A 17,992-nucleotide genomic window follows, 5' to 3' on the forward strand; every position below is an offset into this window, starting at 1 on the left:
AGTTAATTGTTGACTTGTTTCATGTTTGTTCATGAAACTATTTGATATATTATTTAATTTTTATTTTCATTTGAATAATTATACATGCATATGATCGAAATGGCATATAACAAGAATTATAAAGATAGGACTCTGCTGGTTATATAGGCACTACTCTTAATAACAATTTAATGTGTTAGAAATTAAACTAAATGAGTCTTCGTTATGTTAAATGTTTTTTTTTTTTTCATTCTTTTGCTAAGTACTGAGGTTAAGACAAAGAAAATCAGACGCAAGCAGAACGATTTTTTGTTTTCAGTAATCTTCACCATTTTAATGTCGACTGTGAAATCGCTCAGTGCAGTCTTGTGGGGACAACGAAGTATAGTCACCAGTTAGAGAAAACACGAGGAGGGCCCACGCTTTCTCACACCAGTAGGACACATACTGTCGAAAAGTGGTGTACTTCGGCACGTCATGATTGTCCATTCGCTACGTCTGAGTAACAAAATAGCCAGAGAATGGCGATTGGTTGAAAATTAGGACGTTACATGTAAATCTACATTGCAAAAAATCTACACTGGCTTGAAATTTTATATTTTGTAAAGTGAATAAGCATTTGTTCTTCTGTCGAAAAATAGCATAGTTTTACCAACAAACCGTAAATAATTCTTTCCACCGTGTCCTGAATACAGAGGACGGAATTTTACAAAACCAAACACGTATACATGTATGCCTAGGGAGGGGCTATAATGCGAGAAATTTGTTAATACATATAACATTCGCTTAAATTGAGAAAAATGATTGCCAATATATGGAGGCTTTCAATTTTTAAAGGAAAAAAACCGCAAACTCTTCGGTTTGTAAGTATCGACGGAAAATCTGGCTAGTTGTCAAAATCGGCGCTAATTTACTCCCGCACAGCGCCATCTAATAAAATACGCATTTTTACCGTACTTTACGCAAATAAACACCTTTATTTATTCTAAAAAGTTTCGAACCCTCTGAAGATGCAATGAAAGCAGTCGGGACAAAATAACTGCTGCTCTTTATTTCTTTTTATTTTATATATATATATATTTTTTTTTTTCTTTCGTAATCCTACGTCGCTGTTTTGTTTCAAAGAGTAACCATCCTTAGACATGCCCTTTTCACACATGCATCGCATGGCACTGTGTAGATGGCAAGGCTATAGCTTAGTATCTGTATCAATACAAGTGTCAGCTATGACCTATGGCCTGCACAGAATAAGAAGGACCTGCAGATTTCTAGATGTGCTGGTCCTCTGGATCTTCAGTACCTCTAAAGTTTCCTTCAAGTCTGCTACTGACTACAGTGGTCAGCATTATAGCTTCACACAACATATCACTGTGTTTGCTGTCGTACCGCACGTTAATTAGAAATAAAACTATGTCGATTTTCGATAGTTAAGAGGGTACAATATTCAATACATGCCGTGTTTTATGCAATACATGCTGTGACATATTTCCTTTTGTTGCTTGATTTAAATATAGAAGATAAAATAAAATTACAGATAATGGTACCCAAAATACTAAAATTGCATTAATATATATCCAGATAAAAGAATTAATCGCCACCAGGCATGGTGTGCATATTAAACATATGGGAATACAAAACTTGCGTTTGCCAATTTGTCTGATGAATCGTCAGAATACATTTAATCCGCGTTTAATTCAACAAGCCAATTGTATTTTTAAAACCTATGGAATGCACCACCAATCAGCTGCCAAAAGTTCTGTAAATACCGAAATTATGGCAAAGTGGCGGGAAATGTCATCACGTTCCGAGCACTCTGCTTATTTCCCGGTCCTGAAAACATCACCCCTCGTCCCAAGCCAGCCCCCCACGAACTCTCTTCCAGAATACCGTCGATTATGGTGAGGGAACCGTAAGTCAAAAAGGTCCGGCTTTCGAAATGGATGACAAGTTTTGACTTTTGGAATATGTTGCTACATGCGAAGCAAGTGACGTAATCGCCGTATAAGATCTTTGCGCCTTCAGGGAGAAGTGTGTCGAATGTACCGGTTGTCTGGAATTCTTTATGAACCGTCACTATCCAGCCTGAAGAAGAGGAATGTGAGATTAAGCTACAGTAATGATGCCTGTACGTTGTCACCTTTATTTTAAGGTTTTTCATTTTGCATCATAACATTACAGATTTGACAATTGATATGGAAGACTGTAGTTTCAAAGGTACAGGGAATGGGGTATGCCAAGGTAAAAATGCGTTTTTTTTTCTAAAACCTCACACAAGATATTTGAATGGAGAGGTATATAATCAGGTGTGTCGCTACATATTAAATGACTACCATGTTCTGTTTCAATAGCTGTCGTATAACTTAATTATAGAAAATGTATTCTTTGTTTGCTTCACTGGGGAATTCAATTAATTAACTGATGTCACAATAACATCAAAAAGATTAAATAATTCAAACTGTATTTTAATTCTTATTTTCATGCTTCAGTCAGCAAAATAGGGGAAAAAACAAAACTGATGAAAAATGATCCGGAAAATTTTTCAATATTTATTTCAAGTCTGCATATCTACATGTACTATGCATATATTCTAAAATTAAACACAGTTGACTGTTTAGTGTTTTAACAAATGTAGCGTACTATGTACATCATATATATTTTTTAAAATAACATTTCGAATGCAAAAGAAAGAGAAAATAATAAAAAATTAAAATACAAATGTGAAGATTCCATTTTATTGAGGCACATAGCTTAAATTTCCTCTAAAAGTGTTAACTTAATTATCAGAACCTTATTAATTTGTTCTTTATTTTCATCCTACGGACAACCATTACCATAAACCAATTAAATGACTACGGGCCTCGGTTCCTGGGGGACTAGAATTACTGTTACACCGGCTTCCCATCACTCTGCACGGGTGACATTCGTCCCATATACTAATCCCAATACACCAACTAGCCTAAACCTATATTAACCATGTGGTATCTCGGACTTCCATTCTTGTGACATAAGGTTTGTGCACAGACGTAAAAGATTCACTCTTACCTGACTCAGACACAGGGGTATTGAAAAACTGCACTTTATCTCCTCTACTGGCTGACACAAGCCTGTACCTGGCGGCGGGGTCCAAGATGAAGGTACTGAATGTAAAGGCCCCGTCTTCACTAGTCACTGCCTTGGTGCCATCTATGTACGCTTCGTCCGGTATCCCGGTGAAATCAATGCCGTATTTGTTCTTAAGAGATAGAATTGTGTGTGGAAATTAATGTTGTAAAATTGGAAAGTGTCTAAATTGGATAGATAGTGTGTATATAAATCAAAGATGAGCTAAAATGCTTATTGGTAACTAAACCGGAATTATATTTTCATGACAATAGCAATGCAAATGTGTATTCCCTTTTCAATTGAGAGAGAGAGAGTGAGAGAGAGAGAGAGATCTTACGTAGTCTCACCTTTAACCACGCGGTAGCTCTCTTCCCCTCAGCAATGGCGTCCGTCTCAGAGCGGCCAGCCTTTTGCTGATGAGCCAGAATATCACTGCGCGTTCCTTGGACGTTACTTAGGTCTACCGTTCCATCGATGACGAGGGTGAGGACATAGTTGTAGCAAGGTGTCTCTGGTTTTTGACACGTGTCCGTGCGTCGTTGCCAGGGGACATGCCCGAAGAAGTACATATATGGATTTGGGTGATATTTACCAATGCTGTCCACGCCGGGTCTGGCGATGGAGGCCACCAAGATGAAGACCAAGGCGGAAAGGAGTTTCCTATAGTGAAGATTGGTGCAAGCAATTAGGTTATGCTGCATGTATGTTAATAGACAGATACACAAACACGCATACACATATTCACACGCACACATACATACAAACAGAGAGAGAGAGAGGGAGAGGGAGAAAGATAAATAACACGATAAATAACGAATATGAAGAACGGCTGCAATCACCCACCTGACTGAAATCTCCATTATGTAAATATATGCTGAAAGTTGTCTAAGCACATCTCTTTATATTATTAAGAGCCCTAGTCGCAGACGGTAAAAAAATATATATGCAGACGTGGCAATGGTTAATAATGGGCTCCTAGGTAACATTACCTGTACGAAAATGCAGTAGTATCGATATAGTAGGAACGACATCGACAGGCCTCGAATGCGCAGCCGACTATTCTCCCCCCCCACTTAGCGTGGAGGGCCTTCACAAGGGCTCTGAAAAATGTTGGTGTTTTGGAGGACAAACGGTGACCTTTGTATCGGTACGGTTTAGAGCTATGATTCATTTAGTCAAAATTCTAATTTCAAGAGGGCCATCTTGGTGTGGTGATTTTCAGAAACCGAAAGGGGGTTGGGACCCCCTGACCCCCCTCTCAATCCCCTACTGAGCATGTTTGTAGTAGAAATGCAGTACAGTCTACTGCTCTCTACGCCAAAAATCACATAGGGTTGAACAGAGAAAAGCATTAGCTTCCACGTCTGATCCGGGTGCGGTAGAGAAAAAACATTATGCTTCTGCAGCACTGCTTTTGTGCCATTAGGAAGCATCACCTGTGTTACATGTAAAAATGGAATACTTCAACGCTACTCCACATAATTTTCTTGCCTATAGCTAGGTGAAATTAATTTGATTCATTTTCCCCAATAAACCCTGCAGGTTCAAGGGACCTGTGACATCAAAAAGCTGCCGCTAGGGTCGGATCAGCAGTTTCCCCGTGTTTGTAGTAGTATAAAAAAATATTGTAAACAGAATTAATAGACAAGTATATGTATATGAGTTGTGCAGAACGGTTTTATGGGGCTTTCTGGATCCTTTTAAACTGCGTATTGCTTTTTTACCAGCAGTTAGACTGTTAATCTCTTTTTCTGTTGCTTCCCTTTTAGATAATTAAGAAATGCAAAGAAGACATTATGGAAATGTGCGGTTTTCCTGAGCCTGCAGTTAGCCGACATAAACCAAGTAAAACATAAAGTGAAATTGCGCATGATTATAAAAACATCAGTGGATGTAAAGGAAAGGTTTCTCTTTCTATATAACTGTCTTAAGCACTTGATTAAACCCTAGATTTGTGACGTTTCGCTTTAAATGAAGAAAACCCCATTTCGTCTCAATATATCCATAGATATTATATATTTTATGTTAAAGATATAATTCAAAAAGAATTTGACTATACTTACAGTATCTTTGTTATTGACACTGTATACTCTCGTGTGTTTCTTTTATTGACCATTGCGTAATAAATGTCGCTACATCGTGCATGTGACACATAATAAACTACTACAACAACTCAAACGGAATAACCGTCTCTATAATGTGACAACACCGCCTTGCAAAGATGCCAAGGAGCGAGACCATAAAGCTGTGTGATGCATGTTTTTTTACATTTTATGGTAGAGGTTTGATGCTTGAGATAAGACTTGCATCGAATCTTAAAGTAAACAAGGGTAAACTGTGTTGTAAACCATGCAAATTTATAGACATCATTATCTTTGTCATGATGACCGGAATCCCATTACGGGAATGGTAATATCCACAAGTGAATGTGGATGTTTTACAGATGATGTAAATTTAACTAAAATACTGGTTTCTGGTACCTGAACGCTTTACCAAAATATGCTACCTGAGTTACAAAAATAAATAAATAAATAAATAAATAAAATAAAATAAAAATAAATGAATAAATAAAAAAATAAAAATAAATAAAAAGATACATGATAAAAAATAATGAAAACGTAATCAATTTAACTAAACGACACGCCTTTCCTTGTCCCTAAAGTGCTCGTATAATCATCAGCTTTCCAGTTTTCTACTCAACACGTGAATCTTTTAAACTGAATGCATTCAGCGAGAATCACTGCCATCTACGTAGAATAATAATAATAATAACAACAACAACAACAGCAACAGCAATAATAACAACAACAACAACAACAACAACAACAATAATAATAATAACAACAACAACAACATCAACAACAACAACAATAATAATAATAATAATAATAATAATAATAATAATAATAATAACAACAACAACAACAACAACAACAATAATAATAATAATAATTACAATAATAATAACAACAACAACAACAACAACAATAATAATAATAATAATAATAATAACAATTAATATTATTATTATTATTATTATTATTATTATTATTTTTTTTTTTTTTTTTATTGGGAATGGGCCCTTTGCCACACCTTGCTTTTCAACAACTGACGATACAATTTTAGGACTACCATATAAGAGCATCCAGATCCTGGCCAATTTTCAATCACAATTTAAATGTGGTGGATATACTGCTACACGGAGGTAGTTTTGAAGCATATAGGAAATATGAAAACTGAAATAAAACTCAAAGGCTTCTCTAATGTCACTTTAAAGTAGGAAGCGCCTTCCTTTTACTACTTTAAGAATTGTGATTTCGTATTTACATATTTACTGCACATCGTATTAAATCATTCTACGCCATGCTGTTTATAATCCCCCTTTACGTGAAATGACTTCATCGATGATCTAATCTAGAAGATTTACACTATTTTATTTTGGCAAAGTGGCGGGAAGTGTCATCACGGTCCGAGCACACTTCTTATTTCCCGGCTCTGAAAATATCACCCTCGCCCCAAGCCGACCTCCCACGAACTCTCTTCCAGAAGAGCGTCGCTTATTATAAGATCTCCATAAGTCAGAAAAGTCCGGCTTTCGAAATGGATGACACGTCGTGCCTTTCGGAATAAATTGCAACATGGAGAGCGGAAGTAGAACCAATGTCCCGTCACTTGGTTGCACAAAGAAGTGACGTGATCGCCTCAGAGCAGCCAGCCAATCGCTGATGAGTCAGAATATCACTGCGCTTTCTTTGGACGTTGCTGAGGTTAACCGTTCCATCGCTGACGAGGGTGAGGACATAGTCGTAGCAAGGCGTCTCTGGTTTCTGACCTGTGGTCGGGAGTCTGCGACAAGGGGCATACTTGTAGAAATACCCGGTACATGTATGGTCTCGGGTAATATGCTCCAGTGCTGGTCACTCCGGAGTTGACCATGGAGGACACCAAAATTAAGACCAAGGCGGAAAAGAGGGGTTTCCTTTAGTGAAGATTGGTGCAGGCATTAAGGTCATGTTTGGTAAACATGCACACACATTCACACACACACACACACACACACACACACACACACACACACACAGAGAGAACAAGGCAGCAAAGCTGTCAAATGTACAGACAATTGTAATTAAAAAAAGCGCAGGAAATAGGATACTGTCAATTTTGATGCATTAATGTCTTATGCTTACTGTAACTGCATAGCCAACATCAAATTCTAATTCTGCATAACATTGAATTAGGATGAAATTAAAATGTGTAACAAGCATTAGACTGAGTTCCCATACCTAGATCAATCTAACAGGATCAATCCAACTCCAAGGGGTTTCTCACTAAATTGCTTTCAGTTTAAGCGGCTTAGGAATCTGGCATGCCAGTTTCAGTAGGCGTGACATGCTAAGCCACTTACATTGATTGCAATTTAGCGAGAATTCCCTTGGAGATACATCGATCCACAGTTAGCGTGATAGGGTCTGGAAATAGTCCCTAAGGCTTGAGGCAGATAAGAGTTAAACTTTGGAAATGCCAGAATGAGATCAAGTGAAAATTTCTTAAACTCATTTCTTAAACTCATTGCTTAAACTCAATTAAAAAATATATATATATATATATATATATAAATATATATTAATAATCATACTTGTAAGTTAAAAAAATACAGAAAGTGTTACAAAGTTACAGTACAGGGCTCCTGGTGGATGGGAGTGATAAGTCACATCTTGAAAATGCCAGTTTGAAAAATTAAAAATTAAAGAAAAAATTACAAAAAATATTCCACTATAGCTGCCATTCAGTCTAGCTGCATAACCATGATATGAATCATCCAACTTCAGTTTAAACAGTGTAAACAAGTCACAGAAATATAATATATTTTGTTTTACCACAAAAAGGGCAGTCATAGCTATTATTCTGATATCTGAACTTGTCATCAGACCATGTGACCTCCATAGGTGGCTATACTTTGTATTAATTTCTTAAGAGATTTTAACAAAAAAAAAAAAAAAAAAACTTTTTAGAAAAAAAATTATTTGCCAAAAAAGAACAGTTATTAGCCCTTTAACTGTAAAGTCAAGTTGCAAATATTGCACAACAGGTAGTATCAATAAAAGTGAACTGTTACATACCCTTGGGAGTTATAAGTCCCACACTGAAAATGCCAGTAGGTAAAAGATAAAAATTTCAAAATTATATACAACAGAATAACATGGTCAATAAGATTACAGTTTCAGGACCATATGTGAGAGTTCAAATTCACATAATGAAAATCCCTATATGTGAAAAATGATGACAGTGCATACAATAATATTACACAATGTTTAAAGACATAAAAACCAACACAACTGCTAATGTGGAAAAACAAAATACACAGCGCTTCTGGTGGATGACAGTTGGAAGTGTCATCTTGAAGATGCTAGTGTTTGAAAAAAAAATTAAAAGAAAATGTAAAATAAAACATAACAAAAAATACCAATAAAGCTGCTATTAAAACTTTTAATCTTGCTGTACAATTACTAACATGATATGAATAACCCTATTGAGTTTGAGAAAAATAAGGCACAGTTATTCATCTTTAGTATTAATGTAAGCGTTACACAAATGTTTTTTTTTTTTTTGTAAACTTATTTTCAATATTAAATAACATTTACCTGCATAATAATAATCGATTCCTAAATATGTGACACAGTTAAGAGAGCTAAACCTATGGGACTTTACAATGAAATCTCAATGTGTGTTTATGTAATCTCATTTAATGGCCACTTGAAAATTAATTAAGCAAATTATTTTATAACCCTGAAATAACTTGAAAATTAATTAAGCAAATTACTTTATAGCCCTGAATTAACTGCCTACTATCCATATACATTTATTGCACCAAATAGCACACTACTGCATTGCATTCAAAACAGAAAACAATTACAATGGTTTTCCAACACAAGCTGCACTTCAGTCTTTTCAGTAAGGTTGATTATCATAAGTAACATGGTTTTCCCTTAATCGCTATCCTGGCAGCAGTGTCCAAAATAGGGTTTTCTTCAACTTTCATGCAATATAACATAATACTTAACAGCATAATGACCATCAAATTTTTTATAAAAAAATAAAAGTATCATGAATATTCAGAAAATGTGATTTGGGAAGGTCTTCAAGGCCATGGAAGTTCAGAGTCACACTTTCAAAATGCCAAAATGTAAACAAGAGATAACTGTACTGAAATGATTTTCTTTCCATTTTCAACACCTTTTTTAAAACAAAATAATCAATAAACTGTCATTTTTAAATGTTCAACTAGGAAAATTGTTGACATAAGAAAAATATCAATAGAACAATTTTCAATGTCCAATTTGCTCCATATGCAGATGCTGAACATAGTGAATGATTAAATCTGACAAACTGCAATGATGAGTTCCTTTCCATTTATGATACTTTATTACACAATGCACAATAACAGGTTTACCGTCATTTTTATATAATCAACTAACAATATCGTTAAGAAGCAGAAAATGTCAAAACAACACTTTTCCATATCTTATTAGTTCCATAATGAGACTGTTAACATGCCCAAGAATTAAATCTGAAGAAAGAACAATTATATACAAAAATACAGAAAATGCACAGCACTGGTGGATGGGAGTTAAAAATCACATCTTGAGGATGCTGGTGTTTGAAAAATAATTTTAAAAAAATTTTTAATAAAACTTAAAAATTTCCAATAAAGCTGCTATTCAAATTTTCTATCTAGCTGTATTAACTTGATATTAATAACCCCACCAATTTTGAGAAAAATAAAGCACTGTTATTCATCTATAGCATGTTGGCATAACACATTTTTTTGCTGTAAATTTATTTGCAATTTTAAACACCATTTATCTGCATAATTATCACCAAATCCTAATTTTATGACACAGTTAAGAGAGCTAAACCTATGGGACTTTACAGGGAAATCTCAACGAGTGTTTTAATGGCCAATTGAAAATTAATGAGCAGGCAAGTGACTTTATAGACCTAAATTTAATTAGTGATCACCAAGGGACAATTTCATAGACACATCCATACAGTACCATCATATAGCACAAATGTGTTATAGGTGTTGTATACATGCTGAAAAAAGTGAAAAAACAGCATTACTTCCCTAAAAATGATCCGATCATGCTGATTTTCAAACTTGACCTGCGTATTATGAATATTCATCAGTTCTGTAAGTTTGAAACCAAAAGGTAAAATGGTTTTCCACTTATCGTATTATCGGTGCTGCATATACCTATGCTGAAAAAAGTGAAAAAAACAGCATAACTACCCTGAAAATGACCTGATCATGCCTATATTCGAACTTGACCTGCGGATTATGAATATTCATTAGTTCTGCAAGTTTTAAGCCAAAAGGTAAAATGATTTTCACTTATCATGTTATCAGTGTTGCATATATGGTGAAAAAAGTGAAAAACAGCATAACTTCCCTAAAAATGACCCGATCATGCTGATTTTCGAACTTGACCTGTGGATTATGAATATTCATCAGTTTTGTAAGTTTCAGGCCAAAAAGTAAAATGGTTTTCCACTTATCGTGTTATCGGTGCTGCAAATATGCTGAAACATGACAGCACTGTTCTGCAATGGGTTTACTTCCATTTTTAAAACACTTTTTTAACATAAAACAAAATAAACAGATTACTACCATTTGTATATGACCAACTAAGAAAATTGATGAGATGGGAAAAATATCAATAGAACAGTGTTAAATGTCCAATTTCCTCCATTCTGGGATTCTGAAGATAGCAGATGATTGAATCTGACAAACTACAATGATATGAGTTTATTTCCATTTTTGACACTTTATTACACAATACACGATATCAAGTTTACCATCATTTTTACATAATCAACTAATAATGTCATAAAGATGCAGGAAATGTCAAACAAACACTTTTACGTATCTTATTAGTTCAATAATGAGACTGTTAACATGCCTAACAATTGAATCTGAGGAAATGTGAAAAAACAGCATAACTTCTAAAATAATGGCCCGATTATGCTGTTTTTGGAACTCAACCTGCGTTTTAGTAAGATTGACCACTCCTGTAAGTATAATGACAATTGGCCTATCTGTTTTTCTTATATTGTGTTATCAGTGCTGCATATATGTTGAAAAAAGTGAAAAAATAGCATAACTCCCCTAAAAATGGCCCGATCATGCTGATTTTCGAACTTGACCTGCGGATTATGAATATTCATCAGTTTTGTAAGTTTCAGGCCAAAAAGTAAAATGGTTTTCCACTTATCGTGTTATCGGTGCTGCATATATGCTGAAAAAAGTGAAAAAAAACAGCATAACTTCCGTACAAGTTACCCGATCATGCTGATTTTCGAACTTGACCTGCGTATTATGAATATTCATCAATTCTGTAAGTTTCAAGCTGAAATGAAAAACAGTTTTCCACTTATCGTGTTATCGGTAAAAGTGCACGACGGCGACGACGGCGACGACGACAGACGCAGATGATGGCTATATGTACAGACACATCTGTGTACATCTGTGTCTGTACATAAAAATAGAGAGAAAGAGGGATTCTAAACAAAAGTAAGCAATGCGCAGAACGCCTGCAAACACTCACCTGCTTGAACGTTCCATGATTAAAGATAAAGTGACAGCTGTCTAGACACAATTCTTGATATATAACAGAGACCTAGACTCAGATGGTTAATAAGCAGTAAAAATGCAGACTTGGTTTGTTAGTAATGGGCTCTTAAGTAACTTTGGGGTTATTTGAATGAACACATTTGTTCTAAATGTTTTTTTTTTTTTTTTATTAACAAGAGACGTGTTCTTAACATAAAATAAGTTTTATTAGACGAATTTTCTAATGTAACTTTAAAGTAGGGCAATGCCTCATTTCACCAAAATATGTGCCTTTCCATTTACATATTTACCGAACCTCTAATTAAAACATAAATAATCTATTGTACACAGAGTAAAATTGTTACAAAATCAAGCAATACATTTACGGAAAATGTGTTCATCTTCGTGTGGGAGAAGAGGAAGTTGTTTTAAATTATAACAAGCGATTTCAGCGTTATTGTACCTGAGAGAATACCGCCTTTCAAAGCTCTAATAAAAATGAAGGTCGCCTTTCTTTGCAAATTGTCTACGACACTTTGGACATGCAGTTCCAGTAAGTCGCAGATTAAGATGTTTATAGACGCATTCACTACTATAGTTGATCAGTTGACTAACAGATCCGCTGATCAAGTGTGAGTTTACTCAGTGTCTAATAGGAAAATATGCGGGAAGCATTCAAGTGGATCTGCCATATTTGATCCGATATTTGATCCGATAGTCTAACAGATGTGCACATTTATCCTTCATTCGGAAAGCTTTATAAATGCAATTAATTTTGCTTGAATCGTGCAGCTCGCAGAGAAAATGTTGCACAGCTTGTGAATGCACAGACGCACAGCTTGTGAATGCACAGACGTAAAAAGCTCACACTTACCTGACGAAGAAATAGGAATATTGAAGAACTGGGCTTTATCCCCTCTACTGGCTGACACCAGTCTGTACCTTGCGGCGGGGTCGATGCGGAGTGTGCTGAACGTCAAGGCCCCGTCTCCAGTAGTCACTGCCTTGGTGCCATTTATGTACGCTTCGTCCGGTACCCCGGTAAAATCAATGCCGTATTTGTTCTATAAAGGTAAAATGATGTATAGAAATCAATGTGTAAAACTAAGAAGGCATTGAATTAGATACATAAAGCGCATAAACATCAAAGTTGAGCCAAAATGTGTATATTAAATAAACCGGAATGATCGCATTTCCATGACAATACAAATGCCCTTAGTGTGTTGCACTTTGCAAGAGAAAGAGAGAGGGAGAGAGAGGGAGAGAGAGAGATCTCACCTTTAACCACGCAGTGGCTCTCTTCCCCTCAGCAATGGCGTCCGTCTCAGAGCGACCAGCCAATCTATGATGAGCCAGAATATCAATGCGTTTTCCTTGGACGCGCCTTAAAGATGCAGACTTGGAAATCGTTTTGTTAATAATGGGCTCTCAGGTACCTTTAGAGTTCGTTGGGGGAAAACTTTTGTTCTAAATGTCTCTTTGATTAAAAAGTCACTTGTTATCAACATAGAAAAACGAGTTTTATTACTTGACTTTTCTAAAGTCACTTTAAAGAAGGGCAATGTCTTCCTTTCACCAATAAATGTGCTTTTGTATTTACATATTTACTGTACCTCTAAATAATACATCAATAATCTATAGTAGATAGAGTAAAATATTGTTAAAAATCAAGAAATACGTTAACTTAATAACGTATGTGCATCTCCGTGGGAGAGAAGGAGGTTGTTTTAAATCATCAAAAGTGATTTTAGCATTATTTCACCAGTGAGAATACCGCCTATCCTAGCTCTGAGTAAACAGAAGCATTTGGCTTTCAGATAAAATCTCTAATTTATACTCCCCCCCGTTAAATACGGCATATTGTTACGCAATGGATACAATGAAAAAAAAAAAGCCAACGAAATAAATTACTTTAATATTTCATCTTTATTATATTTTAAACTTTGGCTGTTATCGTGGGAGATACAATAATCAACGCCATTTGATTTTAGCCCGTTTCGCAGGCAACACAAAACCGTTCAATTAGAATTGTACGAATAACTGATCATGGGGGCAAGTTCAAGCAACAAAAATGACATGTCAAAAAAGTTGATGATAGAAAAATAAATAAATGAAGATTAAAATTTAATAAATATAATAATATTATTAAAGTAAATTGAACTTAAGGAACTTAGTGAAAATGCAAATAATAATAATAATAATAATAATAATGATAATAATAATAATAATAAATAAATAAAATAAAATATAAAGGCGTATATTATGAAACCGCTAATTTGCACAACAGACATATAAGTAATCTGCAGTACAACAAAGCCAAAATAAGTCAAACAGTAATGGATAGCATGTAACTTTGCTGCTTTGGCAACTTGTTTAGGATAAAACTGATTTTTTTCATTCTTTAAATACATTTTCAAACTTATTGTGTAAACGTTCATTTCAGTGAAAATAAACTGATAGCGCTGTTGGCAGTGTCTTCTCCACTACACGTGTAAATCAGGTGGAGTTTTACTGATGTTATGCAGGATTGGAATCAACAGTGTCTGGGATGTAGATTTTTTTTTATTCTCATTTGGGGATTGATATTTTTTTTTCATTCACTATCAAAGTTGAGCCGCGGACTAACAGGCCCGCTGACACCGTGTAATCTCCGAGAATAATGCACTCAGTGACTATTAGGGGAATATGCGACAAGCTTTCAAGTGGATCGGCCATATTTGATCCGTGAATCTGTTAGCCTGCGGATCAACTTGATCTAAATGCGTCCTAAGGCCCCTATTTCACACAGACCACGAATCCCACGAATCGCCAGGAATTGACAAATTTCAGGATTCGTGAAGATTCGTGAGATTTTGCCAATTTTCTGGTCTAATTCGACACGCTCACGATTCAGTTACGATACAGGTACGAAAGTGTTACGAATATTCGTGGGATTCGGCTGGAATCGTGAGATTTTGCCAATTTTTTGGTCTAATTCGACACGCTCTACTATTCAGTTACGATACAGGTGCGATAGTGTTACGGATATTCGTGAGTTTCGGCACGAATATTGTCCAGAAATTCACTACGATTTTTTTTGGAATCGGGAGTTCGTGGCCAAAACTTTGAACAGCTCAAAACTTTTGCCACCAATTCCCGATTGATCATGAATCGCAAGAACTGGCTACGATTATAAACGAATCTGTTAAGAACTTCACGAACTGATAACGATTCAACCACGAATCCTGAAATTTTCAATTCCTGGCGATTTGTGGGATTCGTGGTCTGTGTGAAATAGGGGCATCAAAGTTTTTGCCACCAATTCCTGTTGGTCAAGAAGTGCAAGAACTGACTACGAATATATATGCATATGTTAAGAACTTCACCAACTGATTGCGATTCAACCACGAATCGTGAAATTTGTCAATTCATGGCCATCCATAGGATTCGTGGTCTTTGTGAAATAGGGGCATAAGAAAGCTACAGGTACATGTGTAATACGGGCTGTTCAGTGAGGTGGTACGTGGTAATTAAGAGAGTAGAGCCCCTGATCCTAGTATTGCTATTTGATTGGATTATCCGGAAAACTATGACACTTTACCCACCATAAGAAATAATTTTTGCCAAGTGAGAAGAAACAGTCTATAAAAACAGGACTGTATTCTTTATTTTGTGAATCGACGCCTCAGTTGCCTCTCATTAATTTATATACTCGCAAACCGTTTATATTTTAAAATAGCTTTTATTACCAGAAAAGTATATCCACCTCTTATAAGATCCTTTATCAGTGCACCTAAAAGCCATGAAAGTTCAAATAAAGTGTAGCAACGATTATTGAACTGTGTTTGTCATGGATGTAGCACGCAGTTACCCATGTTCCATTCATGAATATAGAAATCATGATCTAGAGGCGGGGAAAGTGAGCACGGTTCTAGCACTCAGTTTATTATCCGGCTCAGTAAATAACACTCCTCGTGCCACGCCGTTCCCCCAAGAACCCTCCTTCACATCAAGATTCAGCACGGTTACATCAAGGGAGGAATATGTTTTGCCTTCAAAATGGATGAGGAGTTCCGTCTTTCGGAATATATTGTAGCATGGAGAGCGGAAGTGGGTCCTACGTCCGGTCACGTGATTGCACAAGGTGATGACGTAATCACCATACAATATTCTTGCGCCTTTAGGAAGGGTGCTTCTGAACGTGCCATTCACTTGGACTTCTTCATTGACTGTAACCATCCAACCTGAGAGAAGGATTATATAATTACTGAAACTACTGGTAGTGATACACTCCATCCGAACGGAATTGTGTGTGTAACTGTTAGTGTCGGATTAACACCGGAAATTGTATCTTAAAGAGGCCGCCGTAAATGCATCTGTATCATACAGATTTTTGAACGATATTGGACAAACAAATTTAGTATTTTAAATAAGAACTGAAGGGGTTTAAGTATAAGCTGATATCTCGATCAATAAATTAGTATGTACGTCATTTTTATAATAGAATATTAATATAATAATATAGAACGATATTTAAATTATGCTAAATATGCACATAGATGCACGAATGTTCACAAGATACAATTCAACGTACCGGCGTCATACACAGGGGTATTGAAGAATTGTACTTTTTCTCCTCTACTGGCTGACACAAGCCTGTACCTGGCACTGGGGTCCAAGATGAAGGTACTGAAGGTGAAGGCCCCGCCTTCACTAGTCACTGCCTTGGAGCCATCTATGTACGCTTCGTCCGGTATCCCGGTGAAATCGATGCCGTATTTGTTCTAAGAGTATAACAGAATACAATAATATTCTAGAAAAGCATACGTTTACAGTTTCTACACATTGAATATTCGCATACATGTGAATTACATCATATTACAAGAACTAAAATTACAATAGATTTTCGAAAAAAGAGAGAGAAAGAGAGACAATTTTCACTTTCAGCCACACGGCTCCTCTTTTTCCCTCCTCTATGGCGTCTGTCTCAGAGCGACCGGCCAATTGGTGATGAGACAAAATGTTGCTGCGGGATCCCCGGATATTTGCTAAATTAGCAGACCCGTCCATGATAAATGTTAGGACATAGTTGTAGCACGGCGTCTCTGGTTTCTGACACGTGTCCGGGCGGACATAATTGTAAGAGTACATGTGTGGTCTCGGATAATATGTTCTAGTGCTGTCCACGCCGGTTCTGGCCATGGAGGCCACCAAGATGAAGGTCAAGGCGGAGAGGAGTTTCCTATATTGAAGATAGGTGCAGGGAATTAGGTTATGTTATGTTATGTTAATAGGCACACACAAACACACACAAATTCACATACACAAACACATACACTCACATACATACACATAAATATATATATATATAGAGAGAGAGAGAGAGAGAGAGAGATAAAGATAGTGGCAGACAAGTGATCTAACCCAAACGATGGGCAGAATGATATGCAGAACGCTTGTAACCACTCACCTGATTGAAAGCTCCATGATAAAAAGATATACTGAAAGCTGTCTAAACACATCTCTTAATATAATACAGAGCTCTCGACACAGACGGTATATTAGCAGTAAAAATGCAGACTTGGAGACATTTTTGTTAATAATAGGCTCTCAGGTACGTTTAGAGTCCTTTGGGTGAACACATTTGTTCTAAATGTCTCTTTGATTAAAAAGACACGTGCTCTTACAATAGTATAACAACTTTTATTACGTGTCTTTTCTAATGTCACTTGAAAGTAGGGTAATGTCTTCTGTTCACCCAAAAATTCTGATTTTTTTTTTTTTATTTTCACATTTACTGCACTTCTTATTAAAGCAACAATAACCTATTGCAGACAGAGTTAAATTGTATGTTCATTTTCGTGGGTGAGAAGAGGGAGTTTTTTTAATTATCACAATATATTTTAGCATTATTTTATCAGAGAAAATAGCACCTTTCCAAACTCTGAGCAGACAGAAACATTTTGTTTCCAGATAGTCTCTAAATTAAATGCGGCATATTTCTACGTAATGGATACAATAGAAAAGGCTAAAGAAAATAATTATTTTATCATTTCATTGTTATTATATTTCAAACTCTAACTTTTATCATGAGAGATACAATAACTAAAGACATTGATCAATTTTAGCCCTTTTCTTTTAAGGCAACACATGGCCGTATAGTTAGAACTGGTGTTGGCTAAAAAAATGACACTTCAAAAATGTTAATGATAGTTTAATGAATAAATAAAATTCAAATTTCAGTATATGAAAAATAATAATAATAACTATTAAAGTAAGTGAAAATGCAAAAAAAAAAAAAAAAAAACTATATTACGTAAT

General features: G+C 35.7%; 1 protein-coding gene across 3 annotated transcripts; it reads right to left on the reverse strand.

Annotated features, from left to right (window-relative positions):
• Positions 1-1,085: 1,085 nt before the first annotated feature.
• On the reverse strand, positions 1,086-13,080 carry LOC106161797 (uncharacterized). Of its 3 annotated transcripts, XM_087012397.1 has the most exons (5): positions 12,971-13,080; positions 12,567-12,756; positions 3,429-3,741; positions 3,022-3,211; positions 1,086-2,061 (listed from the first exon to the last, which is right to left on the reverse strand). In XM_087012397.1, the coding sequence occupies exons 3-5, from the start codon at positions 3,648-3,650 to the stop codon at positions 1,751-1,753; spliced, it is 723 nt and encodes a 240-aa protein (XP_086868523.1). In that variant the 5' UTR covers positions 3,651-3,741; positions 12,567-12,756; positions 12,971-13,080; the 3' UTR covers positions 1,086-1,750. The 3 variants fall into 3 exon arrangements, with proteins under 3 accessions (XP_086868523.1, XP_086868522.1, XP_013394280.2); XM_087012396.1 differs by lacking the exons at positions 12,567-12,756; positions 12,971-13,080 and adding an exon at positions 11,688-11,744; XM_013538826.3 differs by lacking the exons at positions 12,567-12,756; positions 12,971-13,080 and adding an exon at positions 3,925-4,039.
• Between the last annotated feature and the right edge of the window lie 4,912 nt (positions 13,081-17,992).

This window comes from Lingula anatina, chromosome 5, assembly GCF_051362555.1.
Source record: "Lingula anatina isolate TDL-2025a chromosome 5, LinAna3.0, whole genome shotgun sequence".
Classification (NCBI taxonomy): Eukaryota; Metazoa; Brachiopoda; class Lingulata; order Lingulida; family Lingulidae; genus Lingula; species Lingula anatina.

Bases quoted from the DNA above. Each gene is read 5' to 3' on its own strand.
- LOC106161797 (XM_087012396.1), bottom strand. The intron at 3,212-3,428 runs GTGAGACTACGT...CTATCTCTTAAG, and splicing joins GAGCTACCGCGTGGTTAAAG to AACAAATACGGCATTGATTT. The intron at 2,062-3,021 runs GTAAGAGTGAAT...CCTCTTCTTCAG, and splicing joins TACCCCTGTGTCTGAGTCAG to GCTGGATAGTGACGGTTCAT.